General features: G+C 54.2%; 1 protein-coding gene across 7 annotated transcripts in view; it reads left to right on the top strand.

The window, feature by feature from the left end:
• Window positions 1-15,584, top strand: part of LINGO1 (leucine rich repeat and Ig domain containing 1) — a 206,509-nt gene that overhangs the window by 167,303 nt on the left and 23,622 nt on the right. For 4 of the 7 annotated variants that reach the window (XM_084782262.1, XM_084782261.1, XM_084782259.1 and 1 more), the window contains one exon: window positions 12,503-15,409. The exons of 2 other annotated variants lie outside the window; for them this stretch is intronic. In XM_084782262.1, the coding sequence (XP_084638388.1) occupies window positions 12,515-14,359 (1,845 nt within the window). In that variant the 5' untranslated portion in view covers window positions 12,503-12,514 and the 3' untranslated portion in view covers window positions 14,360-15,409. Of the gene's footprint in view, window positions 1-10,374; window positions 10,561-12,502; window positions 15,410-15,584 lie in introns of those variants that run through there. One more of the 7 variants, XR_014779358.1, reaches the window with a different exon arrangement.

Raw genomic sequence — 15,584 nt, 5'->3', positions numbered from 1 at the left:
GCTTCTCTATCCCTGCCTCTACACATACAATTATTATTATTATTTTTTACGCTAGATAATTGTTTGTTTTAAACTCGGAATTTTAGAGGGCCACTGCCCTCCTCCCCGACAATGGGCTGTTGCTTAGCAAAAAAAAATAGTTGAGTAGGACCTGTGTTCTGATAGCTCTGCTGAGCCACTGTTAAGTACTCTGAAAGCAGAAGACTGGCCCCATGGGCTTGGATCTTGGTCTGGTGTTTCTGTGTGTGACGCCCCAGCCCCAAATTCCCCTCCCAGAACAAGACCCCCGGTTGTATATTGTTCTGTCTCGACCAGTTCTTTCCCATATGCCCACATCCTCTCTGGACGTGGTCTAACGTCCCTCCTCAAAAGGCCCTTTCCTTCCAGAAGCCTCCACTCGCTGCTCTAAGTACCCACAGCTCTAAGCAGCCACAGTAGTCCACACATGATGGCATAACAGCCCATTCATTCACACACTTATCCTGAGCATCCTAGTGAGCGGCTCACGTGGCTCCTGAGTGGACCCTACGGATTATCTTGAATACCTAGGCACGCCTCTAAGGATGGGAAAGACATCCTAGGACCTCCTGGCAAGGACAACCTTGAGGGGACATGGAGTCCTTAGCCGCATGAATGGGTAGAGCTAGATTTTCACTAAAAAATGTCCCACGTAGAGACTGGAGAGAGCCAAGGCGGAGCACTCAAGAAGGGGGAGTTTCTCTGTGGGAGCTGATGGGGTCAGGCTCTTAGGAGAGGATGGCTGGTTGAGTCCCCAAGTAGCATCAGGCTCTGCAGAGACTCAGGAAGCAAGGGTTTCTGAAGAAAGCTTTGAGGAGGTGGAGGAGTCCTTTCCAAATGTATGTGAGGCATTCTTGATTCCGACCTTTGTTTGTGTGAGTGAGTGGATAAGTGAATAAATATCCCTGAGAGCTGTGGGCCAATAGCGAGCGCTTCTGCTGCTTCTGGCTTCTGCCGAGTGTTCATCTTCCCCAGCATCCCCCGGCTCACCTCACCGTGAGAGTGGACCCTAGAGCAGAGCCAGAGGTCCCGGCTCAAGCCCCGGCTCCACCACTCACTGCCTAGTTATGACTTTGGGTAACTTTACTTAAATGTCCTTTCCAGTAAAGTGGGGTCGACTGAGGAGTCTACGTCAACGTTGGCGGTTGAGTGCACTGATAGACTCAAAGTACTTAGACCCGCGTGACGTGCACCGAGAGAGCTTAGTGAGTGCTAGCTACTCGCAGTTGATTTCAGCGCCTGCCTCCGATTTTCTTCTCGTAAGGCGGCACTGAGATTTAGAGTCAAAGCTGAGAAAGCAATCAGAAGGGTGGGGGTGACCCACCAAAAGCCCCCATCTTGCAAGGGGGAGCTCACTCTAGAGTGCGGTCCTTCTGGCCATGGGTGGTGGCTATGCACACTGATCCAGGCGTAGCCTGCACACTTGTTGGTCCATACATTTGTAGTGATGGTGGTAGTACTTGCCCAGGGCATGGTCACACATGCCTGTGATCCCAGCAGAGTCAGGTGGGTCTCTGTGAGTTCAAGGCCAGCCTGGCCTAATATAGTAAGTTTCATGCTAGCCAAGGCTACACAGTAAGACATACACAAAGATAATAATTAATAAGACAAAATAAATAGTAGTAGTGCTCATGACAGCATAAAGAACACGTGGTCCAGCTCTCCAAGTTGAACATGCAGACGACTCCTCTTCCCAAGTGTGCTACTCCACACCTTATCCTCAGCTCCTTTTTCTGAGACAGTTACCACCCTACATTACATATTCAAATTTCTCTTGCCTCTTGTGTTTGGGGCTGAGCTGTAAGCTCAGTGGTACGACACTTGCCTAGCGTGCATGATGTTCTGGGTTCAACTCTCAGCACCGAAATAAATGGTGGCGTTTCAGTTATATTTTAGCCCCCTATAGACTATAAACTACATGCAGTCCTATGCAATTGGCTTTTTCATTCATGATCATATTCTTGCAAGTGATAGTGGATATTCAGCGCCCATTCATTTTTTTTCCCCTGATGGATTTGGTTGTCACTTGAATGTAACAGCGTATTCCTGGCCCTCCTACTGATGAGCATTTGGGTTGTTACTCTTTCTGGCTCTTACAGATAGTGCTGCCACAAACCCCCTCACCCTGTCTGGTGAGGCAGTGTGGGAAGTGCCCTGAACTGTTGGGCTGCAGGGCGTGTTCATGTTTGGCTTTCCTAGGAACTGTGCCAATGTGTTCTCCAAATTGGCTGGACCAGTTTATGTCTCCCTCACGGGGGGGGGGGGACGGGGGGGGGGGACAAGGGGGGAGGGAATGGCCGCTTCCACCACTCCCCGTTCCCCAGACAACTCCACGCTGTCACGCTGTCTGTCTTGATTTTTTTTCCCTTGATTGAATGAGTGTAAAACGGGATTTCATTACAGCCTTGATTTGTGTTTCTGGGACTCAAGGTTTGTGGCGTGTGAAAGTAGGTTGAGGCAGGCAGCATCCAGTCTGGATCGGATGCAAACTCAGTTTCCTCTGGCATGGGGATAGTGTCTATAAAACTTCTGAGCTTGCATGGGCAGGTGTAGTGGGAAGAGACTCCCCCAAGGATGTGGTAATGAAAGCAGAGCAAAGCTTATGTCCCTGTGCAGCAAGAACAAAAAGACAAACACCAGTAGCTTTGGGACCATTTCAGGATAGGAAAGGGCTGTCCTGGCTCAGGAGGTACCGGCAGCCTCTGCTTATTTTAACACCCTCTTCCTACTCAACTCTCCGAAGCTCCCCTTTCTGTACCCTGGCATCAAGGCCTGGTATTGGGGAGTGCTTAGCAAGAATGAGGTGGCCAACGGCTGGGTGAAACAAATGTGTGCTCCTTCCTCCTGCACCCACAACTTCCTGGGGAGACCTCTCTGACTGCTCTTGCCCAGGCAAGGAATGAAGAGTGGCCGAGCAAGATGGCTCCTGGCCATCCAAGTGTCCCCAAACCACAAAGCCCACCAGAGGAGGTAAGAAGCCAGGTGCTGGCAGGGCTAAGTTGCAGTAACTCCCCCTGCCTGTCTGCTGTAGCCACAATTGATTTCACCCGCCTTCCTGCCCAGGCCTGGGCCCCTGGAGCTGGTTAGAGACAAGCGCCAGGGCTGGCGGAATAATTATGCCTATTTCATGTGACACCCAAATTGATTGCCGCCAGGGTGACATTACCCGGGCATTGTTCCTCATCTCCAACCTCTTATTACATGTTATTAGGGTGTGTGGTGTGTGTGTGTGTGTGTGTGTGTATGTGTTTTTCTATTTTTTTTTTTTTCCATTTCAGGGAATTAATCTCTCCCTGCCACCTCCTCTGCTTCCGTCTGCAGAGGATCACTCTCTGCCTTGGGAAGGGGGCAGGGGCTTGGCCAACATTTCTTTTCTACTTGGTCCTGAGCAGGCCTGCAGATACAGCTGGGGGCCCTGGCTATCTCTAGTCCCTTGGCTTGGTTCCAAGATGTGGGCATCTCAGAGCTGAGACAGGCTGCTGAGATAGAGGCTTCTGCGTGCATGCATCCCATGACAGGCTGCTCACAGTGAGGCCAGGGCAGGCCTTCCACCTCCCTTTTGTCTGGTTCCGCCCATGGGGTTTTGGCTCCGCTCTCAGCACCAGCCATGGACACTTGATACCTTCAGCCTTGACACAGCTCTTAAGGGTGTGCAATGGTTCTCACGCCCCTCACCACATATGGACTTGTGCAAGGGTAGCTCGATGGTCACCCAGCTGTGCAGGGCCCAGCATAGCCTGTGTCTGACCAGAGGATCTACCAGCCAGCCGCCTGGCACAAGCTCTGTTTACTACATTAGAAACATGGGCTTTCCCAAGGGACTGACCAGGATTCAGTTGAACCGAGAAGGCTTCACCAGCCAATGCCAAGAGAAGCGTGGTGTCTTTTTATTAGAGCTTGCCTAACCATTGCATGAATAACTCAGCAGATCTTGCTTTAGGATGCATCAAGGGCTTATTCCCCATCTTTATGAAGCACAAATATCCCAACCCATCATTCACCCATGAGCCTGGCTCCACCCTGAGTTGTATTGGCCACATTGGAATGGCCGAGAAGATAACTGTGGGTAAACAAAGAAGACAGCAGCCAGAGATAGTGGGCAATCCCTGGGGCTGTTAGGCCTCCTTTCCTCATCTCTATGATGATCTCTAAGATGGCATGCCTCTGGACTTAGACTGGCTCAGGGTCTTGACCTAACAGCCTAAGCTCAGTTTCCTCACCCGTTCAGGGAGTTTGACATGCTGAGGGCCAGTGGAGCCATCCTGCTTAGTGTGTGCTCAGCATAAATGCTTTCCTTCCATCTTCTAGAACTCTGTGTGGCCGGCATGGTGAGGACAGCATGAAATCCGCCAGCCTCTTTTGCAAATGAAGAGATTATGGTCTCAAAGGGTAAGAGGCCTTCAAGATCTTGCAGGCCTCCAGAAGCACAGTGGTCAAGGCAAGCTGAGGCTCCAGCTCTGCCCCTTGTGCTGTGTGACTTTCAGCCAATGACATGCCTTCCCTGTGCCTCAGCTCTCTATTCAGAACAGAGATAAGTACGCCAGCCTCCTAAGCGGTTGTGAAGATGGCACTGGTTGCCTGTGGGGGAGAGCTTTGTCTGAATGTTCTGTCAGACACTGTGGAGAGGAAGGGAGGGAGGCAGAGTTTAGACTCTCCAGGGTTCCTACCATGCTGTGGCCTTGAACAGATTCGCAGAACCTCTTTGTGTTTCTGTCTTGTTTTGTTTTTAAAGATAGGATCTCTCTATATAGCCCTGGTTGCCTGGAACTCTGTAGAACAAGCTGGCCTCAAACTCACAGAGATCCCCTTGCCTCTGCCTCCCGGGTGCTGGGATTAAAGGCGTGCGCCCATACACCTGGCTGTTTCCAATTTTCTACCCACAAAATGGAGTAACGATTCCACCTGCCTCGGTGGGTAGCTGTGGCTCCCGTAGGATGCTTGATGCCAGGGACCCTCCATCATGACCATCTTGATCAAATAGCTAGCTAACCCCAAATCTCTCTTGCTTCCCCTTCCACTTTGGCCTTCTCAGATCTGTGGGTCTATGGCCCATCTCTCTCAAGCCCATGGCCTGGGACTCCCCAGATGGTTGTAAGTTGGGGCATCTCAAGAGGCCCCTGGGAGTGAGCAATTAGGACAGGAGTATCCTTGATTGAATGGAGGACAAGGTAGGGGCTTCATGGATGCCTTTCTGTCCCTGAGAGCATTGGTTGGCGTCTCAGATAAGAAGGGTCATACAGAGGTGCAGGATCTTGGCGTCCTAGGCCTTCCTACCATGACTTCCCATAGGTCTTGCCCTCATCTCTTCACCTGAGGGACAGCTCCCATTTTAAAAGGGGAATGCTACCTACCCAGGCAGGCCCAGCGCTGGTGACCTTGTAAAAGTGGGTGGCAAGCTCCAAAAGTGGTCCAGCCCTCCCCCAGGATCACGCAGCAGGAAGAGGTGCCCTGGCTGGAATCCAGGACAAAGCCCCATGAGCCCTTTGTCACCATAGTTGACTTTCTCTGCCCTGCCCAATCCTTGCTCCTCTCTAAGCCTCTCCTGGAGGGCAGAGCCTATATATAGAAGCCTTTAAACACTAAGATGCCTTGACAATTAAAATTCATAATTTATCCCGCAAATGGCCTGAGGTTGTGGGCTTGCCGGAAGGCTGGCAGCTCCTGAGACAGGCTGTGCTTGGGTGGAGTGGGCAGAAGCCTCCCTCCCTTGCACTTAGGGGCCAGTTGCTTGACCAGGGCAGCCCAGGGAGTTCAGGACATCCAGGGTGCCTGGAGGCTGGCCTGACCTCACTTGCCATAAAAGGCTGATAGGTACGCAGTTGGTGTCCTTCAGCCACTGGCCAGGTGCGCACACTCGGGAGAAGACTGAATTTCTCAGTGTGCCAGAGAGACAGAGTTGGTGACGCCAGGCCAGGTGTTCCCTCACCCACAAACATATTGGTGTCCTCTCTGTGTTGCACGTATATACTGGTGTTTTCTCTCTGTGTGTCACATACACACTCACACTGCTTTTCTTTTCTCTGTCACATGTACACACATTGCTACTCTCCAGTACCTTCCTCACCCCTTGCCTATGTGTGTGCACACACACCCTGGGAGCCTAGCAACTCCTTGCCAGAACCAAGAGCAAGAGGAAAATAAGGAATTGTGTACGACAAAGGACATGACCTCAATTTCCTTCCAGGTTGATTTTTCTCTCCCCCTTGGGGATGGGAGGGTGTAGCTAGAGGCGAGTGCCAGCCAGAAAGGTACACACCGGGCTGTTCCAGCCTGCGAAGACAGCACTTCTCTAGCAGTTCAGCCCGGTTGCTGACCCCCCTCTCAGGGTCCCCTCCCCTGTGCCCAGGTGGCCTGCTCCTGGGCTCTCAGCCTAGCCCTGCAGACTAACAGCACATTCCCCCATTAGCAGCTACCTCCTTAAACCATTATCAGCCATTCACACCTCAGCAGGGATGAGTCAGGACAGCCAGAATAGAGCGTCTTAAAGGAGCCCAGGGACCGGGCCAGGATTTGGGGCAGGAAGAGAAGCCAGTGGAAGTCTCACATGCCTTCAGATTGACCTGGCCACAAACCACCTCTTCCTTCATACCTTTGCTGGCCTCCTCCCCGACTAGTGCCCTTCCTGGAATCCCTTCCTGAGCCTAGACTGGGCAGGTGTTAGTGGACAGGGTTGAATTCTATGCCTAGCGTTTGAGGGCCTGTCCCCACAGCGGCGTGACTCTTTGACTAGTTGAGGTGGGAGAGATTACGGAGGCAGAGATGAATGCAACCCAGCATTTTAATCTGGGAGCCGTAGAGAAAGCCAGAAGGAGGGAGACAGACCTGGGAGCAGTGCTCCAGAGAGGCCCTTTGCCAGCTGGGCGGTAAAGGCTGGGCAGACCTCTGGCGGGGTGGGGGAGGGGGACCAACAGGTCGCTGTGAACGTCTCTGGAAGGGCATATATTATCCCAGCCGCTTGGTCCTAGCTGCCAGTGAACAGGTACATGTAACTGGTGCCATCATCTGTAACATGGACCCAGAAACACTGAGGCCCCCAGCAAGGCAGCAACTGGGAGCAGGGCTGCCCTGAGAAACCCAGGCTTTGGCCTGGTTTCTGTTCTTTGGTGACCTGAACCTCCTCCCTTTTGTTAGTCTCTTTCTGTCCATCTGAAGATGGCTAGCTGATCAAACTCACTGCGGGGACAGTGGTGAGAACGGGGTAAGTTAACAGGTCCCAGTGTTAACAACCGAATGCCATTCGATGGGAGAGGTAGGAGTAGACGGGTGGATTAGCAGACTCTTGCCCCATTGACTTCTGATATATATATATATATATTTTTTTTTTTTTTTAAAGGGGTCTCACTGTGTTTCCCTGGCTGCTCTAGAACTGGCTATGTAGACCAGGCTGACCTGGAACCCACATAGATCCACCTGCCTCTCCCTCCCAAGTGCTGGGATTAAAGGCATATGCCACCAACCAAGCCAGGACCTCTCCCTGACTTTTGCCACTTCCCTGTCCCTGTGCCCACCTCTCACCCACCTCCTCCTTGTCTTTGCCCCTACTTTCTCTCATGCCTCCTCATACTATGAAACCCCACGTGCCTCTCTTCTGTCATCTTCCCTTCTCTTGCTCTCCCACGTGGTCCTTTATGAACAGTGAGGCCAGGCCCCGAGCACTTTAGGAAGTCCTCTACCAGCCTTCCAGCTCTTCTCTGCTGCAGACTCAGCTGTGGGAACAGTGGGCTTCAAGGCCATGTGAACAGAGGTCACCAACCTTGTTCCCAGAGAGAAAGGACCCAGGCCACTTTACCAGCATAAGAAGCTCAAAGCTCAAAGCTCTGGTGCTCAGAGGGCCCAGGCCCAGCCTCACAGAGCAGAGACTGTGCAAAAGTCAAGTCATTCCTGGAGAAGCTGGAGGGGCCGGGGTACAACACGGAGGACTGCCATCCCTGAGGAATGCTGAGTGGGAACACCATGAAATACAGAAAGCCCAACATACTTAAGCCTTCTACCCATGCCGCAGCTCTGTGAGGAGAGATTTGAGGGGCATAGGTTCGCAGACAGCCGTAGACAATCCCTGAACTTATGTCAGGTGTCCATATGCCACAAGGGCTAAACTCCTGAGGAGCAAAGCTTCCCTCTTCCCCAGGCCACACTATAATAGGACTCCGACACACACACACACACACACACACACACACACACACACACACACACACACACACACACACAAGGCTCTGCTGCCTTCTGACTTTGTGGCCTCGTACTAGCACGACTGAGTTCCTTTCCTGGACCTTGGTTTTTCAGGTGTCAAACGAGTGAGAAATATCTCTTGACAACTCCAGGGTTTCTGAGATGGTGTGTGAAGCTCCACCCCTGCAGCCTACAGCACCAGCTCTCCGGTGTCAGTCCCTCCCCTTTTCCCAGCAGGCTTTGTGGGCCTGGCTCAGTGCTGTAGCCAGGTGCCACCAGACACTGTCTATGGGACAACATGGCCCAAGCCCACACATGAGCAGTCCCACACCCTTGCCTTCCCCACCAGAGTCGCAGTGTGAGGGGACTCCAGTCAGGGAGATGAAGTAGCCCAGGGCCCCCTGGATCCTCCCAGCCCTGACGAAACTTCAGCTCAGATCTCCTCAGCCCCCTCTTTGTGCCCAGCCAAGGCTATTTGATTGTCCAGTGTTTTGGCTTCCCTGAAAGACTCTGAAACACAGTGGTCAGTGAAGAACACCACAACGTCTGAATGCCAGGAAAAGCAGGCATTGCCCAGGGCACTGATAGGCTGGTGCTGAGAACTGCAAATGACCAGTGTTGGGCAGCAGTGTCTGACCCACACACCATGTTTGCCCTGGGACCCGAGGGAAGGCGTGGGTGGTGGCTGGCAACCCATCCATCCCTACGCCCGAGCAGTTCAAAGCCTCATCTTAAACTACACTGATGGCTCAACTGCATCCCCAGCACTGCTTTGGGGAGGACTCAGGCCGCTGCAGGGTCTGGGCAACATGCCCTGGGCACTGCTCTCCTCTGCCTGCCACCTGCCTGTCTTTGATGTTTATTTTCTTTGTATTTATTGTTCCAATTTTGAATTCTTGCCCTCAGGAGAAGCCCTTCCGGGGGTTAGGATCCAAATTAAAGCAGTGATTAAAAACATAAAGCACCCTGGAAAGTACAGGAGCAGCCTCGGACTGCCAGAGCCCTGGTGGTGGGTTACACATTGCCCTCTCAGCAGCTCGGGTGACCCCTCAGATATGACCCCTCACAATATGTCATACTGACAAGGACCCCGTGAAGGTGCGAGTCTGAGAGCCTCGACCCAGCATGCTCTGCTGTCTGCTGTGCTGCTATGGACAGGCATCCTAGCCTCTCAGGATCTTAGTTTCCCGAACTTTCAGGACAGCCACCTGTAAAAGACAGAGGGCGATGGGCTGGGAAGGGAGCTCAGTCTGTAGACTGCTTGCCATGAGAGCCTGGGTTCAGATCTCCAACCCCCTGTTCCCTGTAATCTCAGTGCTGGGGAGGAGGAGACAGGGCTCCCTACAGCTGGTTAGTCAGCCAGTCTAGCTGAATTGGTGAGCTTGCACTTCCAAGAGAGAGGTTGTGTGAAGGTGAAAGGTAGAAAGTGATAGAGGACACCTGGTGTTGACCTCTGGCCTCCAGATGCACATACATAACCATGCACTCACACATACATGTGGTCACACACAGAAGAGGCAATCCGGAGGGTGTGTTCATGGAGCATACACCTACCCCATGGCCATTGCTCTGTGGCTAGCTGCCTGGCTTGGGGTGGTAGCTCTACAGGGCAAAGCTGCCCAGCCTTTTTTTTTTTTTTAATCAACATGTTTAAATACCCCAGGTTTCATTTTTCAGGGGGTGGCACCAAGGTCAACCCTGGAAGGGCTTTCATCCCCTGTAGCAACTCCCTCCTGATCACATGTTGCCTCCCACAAATGTTCACCAGCGTGTATTTTGGTGGTGGTGGTGGGGTTCGAGACAGGGTTTTTCTGTGTGTAGCCTTGCCTGTCCTGGACTTGCTTTGTAGACCAGGCTGGCCTTGAACTCACAGCGATCCACCTGCCTCTGCCTCCCGAGGGCTGCGATGAAAGGTGTGTGCTGCCACCGCCACCAGTGTGTATTCTTGGGCACTTCACTATAGCAGGCCAGGCACATGTGGCTGAGACAGTGGCGGTGTGACCCAGAGTTGAGCATATATCACATGGTGGCTGGAGGGCGTTGGGACATGTTTCCTTCTTTGCTAGACTCCTGGGCTGTCCTCCTCCTCCCCATTGGTTATGCAGGGCATTGTGGCATTACCCCCAACTGCCTCCCTTCCTAATTTTTGTCATCCTCTTTCACCTTAACTTTTCTCTCAATCAGTCCAACTGTTATTTGGAATGAGGCGTGCCACGCGGCAGTCACATGCCACCACTAGGAAGAATCAAGCGTGTCAAGAGATGACATCTGAGCGACTCAGGGAAGGCTTCATGGGGAAGAGGAGCTTTGGGGTGAAAGGCTGAAAAGGCAGCTGGGACAGGGTTGCAGGACAAAGTGGGGACACCTGTGTGGCGTTGAGGGGTGGGAAAGGAGGGGGGGTGGATTGGTCAGGGTTTCAGATGCTGCACACATGCACGAATGGTTTGCCGGCATCTCGGCATCCTCATGCTTCCCTTTTCCCTTCTTTGGCCTCTTCTCTGGCGGATCCCAGACTAGCCCAGGCCTGAGAGGGGTGCTAAAAGTCCCATTTACCTCCTGAGGTCCCCAGCCTCACACCCACACCAGCCCCAGCTGCTGGCCCAATTACTTATTGATCGCCTGTCAGGATGTTTGCTTTTCTGGTGGGTCACTGGAGCGTGTGCGACTTGTGGAAAATGGTCCTGTGGGGGCAGGGTAGGGAGAGGCTCAGACACAGAAGAATCTGGAGAGAGAGAATGAGGGGGAGGAAGGAGGTGGGTGAGGAAACCCTCGGGGATAACAAAACGGTGCTGATTCCATAACATGTCAATGACACCATGAGTTCTCTCTGGCTAATCAGTCACTTAGTCGATCAACAATCAGGAAATACCTGTCAGTTCTCGAAGACCAGTAGAGCACTTGAAAGCATGTGGAGCCAGAGCTTCTGGTCCATACTGATCTCTGCTACTGGTTGAGTGGCAGCCACAGTCTCTCGGAGCCTCAGATGCCTTATCAGTTGACATAGATGACGAATGTGGACAATGACTATAATAAATTGTGGCTTGAAGGCCGAAGCTGTGTCAGTGGGTGGAGAAGATGCCAAACTGGGCACAGACAGGACTCCCAAGCCTGGCCTCCTCATCCTGCTGTAGGCTACATAGTAGGAGTGCATGTAGCAGTATAGCCCACTAGGGCCAGAGGCCAGAGTGATGAGCAGCTAAGGGTTTTCATCCCACTGGTGGCGGAAGGCTACAGTGGACCGTTGCTTTGACACCCTCTTGGCTCCTTCTCGCCCCATCTCCAGGCCAGTTCCCACAGAGGGAGCAGAAGGCAAGGCCGGCAGCACCAGGAACAGGTGGCTGCAGCAGTGAGTGGGATGGAGGTTCAGAACTGAGCTCCGCATAGCCCTGCTCACTCCACCTGCGCCCCTGGCAGTCTCCCACGCCAACTCTGCCACCTCCCACCAAGTTCAGCATGTCTCAGGACCCAGCTTTAGGCAGCCTGGTACACTCATTGCTATACCTGTAAGACTGTCTGTCTGTCCTGGTGTCAGAGGTCAAACCAGTAACTAAAGAGGACCCTGGTGGTGGAAAGAGGTGCTGGGAACCCAGAGAAGCGAATGGATGGGACTTCTGAAGGGGGCGGCCCTCATCTTGGGGATCAGGAAACTCCCGGACTTGGTTGGGTCTTCAAAGCCAGGGTTTCTGCAGTCTAGAAAAGTGACATTCTAGGAAGAATGACCTAAGAAGAAAGGCCAGGAAGCAGGAAGCACTCGTGCCCTGGGCTGGATAGCTGATCCCATCAGGGCAAGGCTCTTGTAGAAGAGCTAGTCCAGGGCTAACAGGGCCCGCAGGACCCCAGGAGGGAGTTCAGGTGCAGAGGCTTCCTGTATGGGTCCTGACTTCCGGAAATGGAGCCTCATCCTGTAGCGTATTTGGTATCTTCTACAGGCACACGGGTTTATGGCCCCCCCTTGACTCAGTGGTAGAGTCCGGTGGAGTGTATCACAGTGTCTGTCATGGTAGCGTGCCCAGTAGCCTCAGGAGCCCCTGCACCGTGGACTCCCTTCCTCCTCAGTGCTATTCCCAGAAACCTGGCCTTGAGCCCTTCGATCCTCTGTGACTCTGGGTGGCTCACCAAGGCTGGCTTTATCCCCGATGAGGCCCTGGGTGAGCTGAGACCCAGGACATACCTAAGAGTGAATTGTGCACGAACCCTGAAGGAGACCCCGTTGCCCCTCCTCTGCAGCCTTTCCATGGGGGTGGGCGCGGGGGTCCAGCCAAGCACTGCCTGCTCACTGCCATCTCTGTCCTGTGCTTGCTTCCGGCTGCAGGTGAGCGAGAGGATGCTGGCAGGGGGTGTGAAAAGCATGCCCAGCCCCCTCCTGGCCTGCTGGCAGCCCATCCTCCTGCTGGTACTGGGCTCTGTGCTGTCAGGCTCTGCCACGGGCTGCCCGCCCCGCTGTGAGTGTTCGGCGCAGGACCGAGCAGTGCTCTGCCACCGCAAGCGCTTCGTGGCTGTGCCCGAAGGCATCCCCACCGAGACTCGCCTGCTGGACCTGGGCAAAAACCGCATCAAGACGCTCAACCAGGACGAGTTTGCCAGCTTCCCGCACCTGGAGGAGCTGGAGCTCAATGAGAACATCGTGAGCGCCGTGGAGCCAGGGGCCTTCAACAACCTCTTCAACCTGAGGACGCTGGGGCTGCGGAGCAACCGCCTGAAGCTCATCCCGCTGGGCGTCTTCACCGGCCTCAGCAACCTGACCAAGCTGGACATCAGTGAGAACAAGATCGTCATCCTTCTAGACTACATGTTCCAAGACCTGTACAACCTCAAGTCGCTGGAGGTCGGCGACAACGACCTTGTCTACATCTCCCACCGAGCCTTCAGCGGCCTCAACAGCCTGGAACAGCTGACGCTGGAGAAATGCAATCTGACCTCCATCCCCACCGAGGCACTTTCCCACCTGCATGGCCTCATCGTCCTGCGGCTACGCCATCTCAACATCAATGCCATCAGGGACTACTCCTTCAAGAGGCTGTACCGACTCAAGGTCTTGGAGATCTCCCACTGGCCCTACCTGGACACCATGACCCCCAACTGCCTCTACGGCCTCAACCTGACATCCCTATCCATCACGCACTGCAACCTGACGGCTGTGCCCTATCTGGCGGTGCGTCACCTGGTCTATCTCCGCTTCCTCAACCTTTCCTATAACCCCATCAGTACCATCGAGGGCTCCATGCTGCATGAGCTGCTGCGGTTGCAGGAGATCCAGCTGGTGGGCGGGCAGCTGGCCGTGGTGGAGCCCTACGCCTTCCGGGGGCTCAACTACCTACGCGTGCTCAACGTCTCTGGCAACCAGCTGACCACCCTGGAGGAGTCAGCTTTCCACTCCGTGGGCAACCTGGAGACGCTCATCCTGGACTCCAACCCGCTGGCGTGCGACTGCCGGCTGCTGTGGGTGTTTCGGCGCCGCTGGCGGCTCAACTTTAACAGGCAGCAACCCACCTGCGCCACACCCGAGTTCGTCCAGGGCAAGGAGTTCAAGGACTTTCCCGACGTGCTCCTACCCAACTACTTCACCTGCCGCCGGGCCCACATCCGGGACCGCAAGGCACAGCAAGTGTTTGTAGACGAGGGCCACACGGTGCAGTTTGTGTGCCGGGCAGATGGCGATCCTCCGCCAGCCATCCTTTGGCTCTCGCCCCGCAAGCACTTGGTCTCAGCCAAAAGCAATGGGCGGCTCACAGTCTTCCCTGATGGCACGCTGGAGGTGCGCTATGCCCAGGTACAGGACAACGGCACGTACCTGTGTATCGCAGCCAATGCTGGCGGCAACGACTCCATGCCCGCCCATCTGCACGTGCGCAGCTACTCACCTGACTGGCCCCATCAGCCCAACAAGACCTTCGCCTTCATCTCCAACCAGCCGGGCGAGGGAGAGGCCAACAGCACCCGCGCCACCGTGCCTTTCCCCTTCGACATCAAGACGCTCATCATCGCCACCACCATGGGCTTCATCTCTTTCCTGGGCGTGGTCCTGTTCTGCCTGGTGCTGCTGTTTCTCTGGAGCCGGGGTAAAGGCAACACAAAGCACAACATCGAAATCGAGTATGTGCCCCGGAAATCGGACGCAGGCATCAGCTCAGCTGATGCACCCCGCAAGTTCAACATGAAGATGATATGAGGACGGGGCGGGGTGGGGGCGCAGGGACACCCCCTCGGGGAACACTGGGCAGGGAAGGAGCCTGGATGCTGCCCACTCACCCCCAGGCCTTTCCACCTCCTCCTGGCTTTCCTCACACACGCTCCACCTCCCGCCATGTGCCCCTGCTGCCTCGCCAGCCCTCACCGCCTACCCTCCTTCTACCAGGACTTCCGGAAGGTCAGGCCTGAGGACCCCCCCACCTGCACAGGGGCCAGAGTTGACAGACAGAATCCAAAGCCGACAAACCGACACACGGCAGAGTCAATAATTCAATTACAAAAAAAAAAAAAGTTACAAACTTCCTCTGTAACTTGGGTTTCAATAATTATGGATTTTTATGAAAACTTGAAATAATAAAAAGAAAAAAAACTATTTCCTATAGCTAGTCGGAATGCAAACTTTTGACGTCCTGATGGCTCCAGGGCCACCTCCCAACTCAGTTTCTTGTTTTTCTCTTCCTCCTCCTCTTCCTCCTTTCTCTTCTCTTCCCCTGTGGGGAGGGATCACTCAGGAAAACAGGGAAGGAGATTCCAGCCCCACCCTCTGGCCCACTCTGTTAGGCACCATTTGGAGCCGTGGGTGGCAGCTCAGCTCCAGGGCCTAGCTCTAGCTGGCTTTTTGCAGGAAGTACGGAAGGGTACAGGACCGCCCAGTGCAGGTGGGGCTTGTCTGCTGGCTGCCAGGCAGCGCTACCGAGGGGAGGTGGGGGCCAGGCTCGGGTGTGGCTCAAACTGGGCCGGGCTGGGGTCTTCCTGGGGGAACCGCACAGTCAGCGGAAAGAGTCCAGGAGCCAGAGGCAGGCCTGAGTCCTCTCCTCTGGTCCCAGCTCTGCTGCTCACTGTTGTGTGACCTCAAGCAGGTCATTGGCGCTCTCTGGGCCTCAGTCTCCACATCTGTACAAATGGGAGCATTATCCCTGCCCTGCCTACCTCACAGGGCTGTTGTGAGGAACTGATGAGATGATGATGTATGTGAAACACTTTGTAATCTGTAAAGCGCTGTGCACACGTGTGTGGGTGACTGCTGTCATTATGGTCATTATTCTGTCACTGTGGGATGGGATCCCCCATGGGGTCAGGGCTGGGGAGAGGGAAGGGCAGCTCCTGGGTCTCCCACAGCCTCTTCCTAGGACACTGGCTGGGCTGGAGAACATGGTAGACTCATCTTCCTCTGGGCAGGAGGCCCCCTAGAAGCCGCTTTGGCC

This window comes from Acomys minous (assembly GCF_964271855.1).
Source record: "Acomys minous genome assembly, chromosome: 5".
NCBI lineage: Eukaryota > Metazoa > Chordata > Mammalia > Rodentia > Muridae > Acomys > Acomys minous.
Note: the sequence above shows the minus strand (reverse complement) of the source record. Positions and strands in the feature narration are given on the sequence as shown.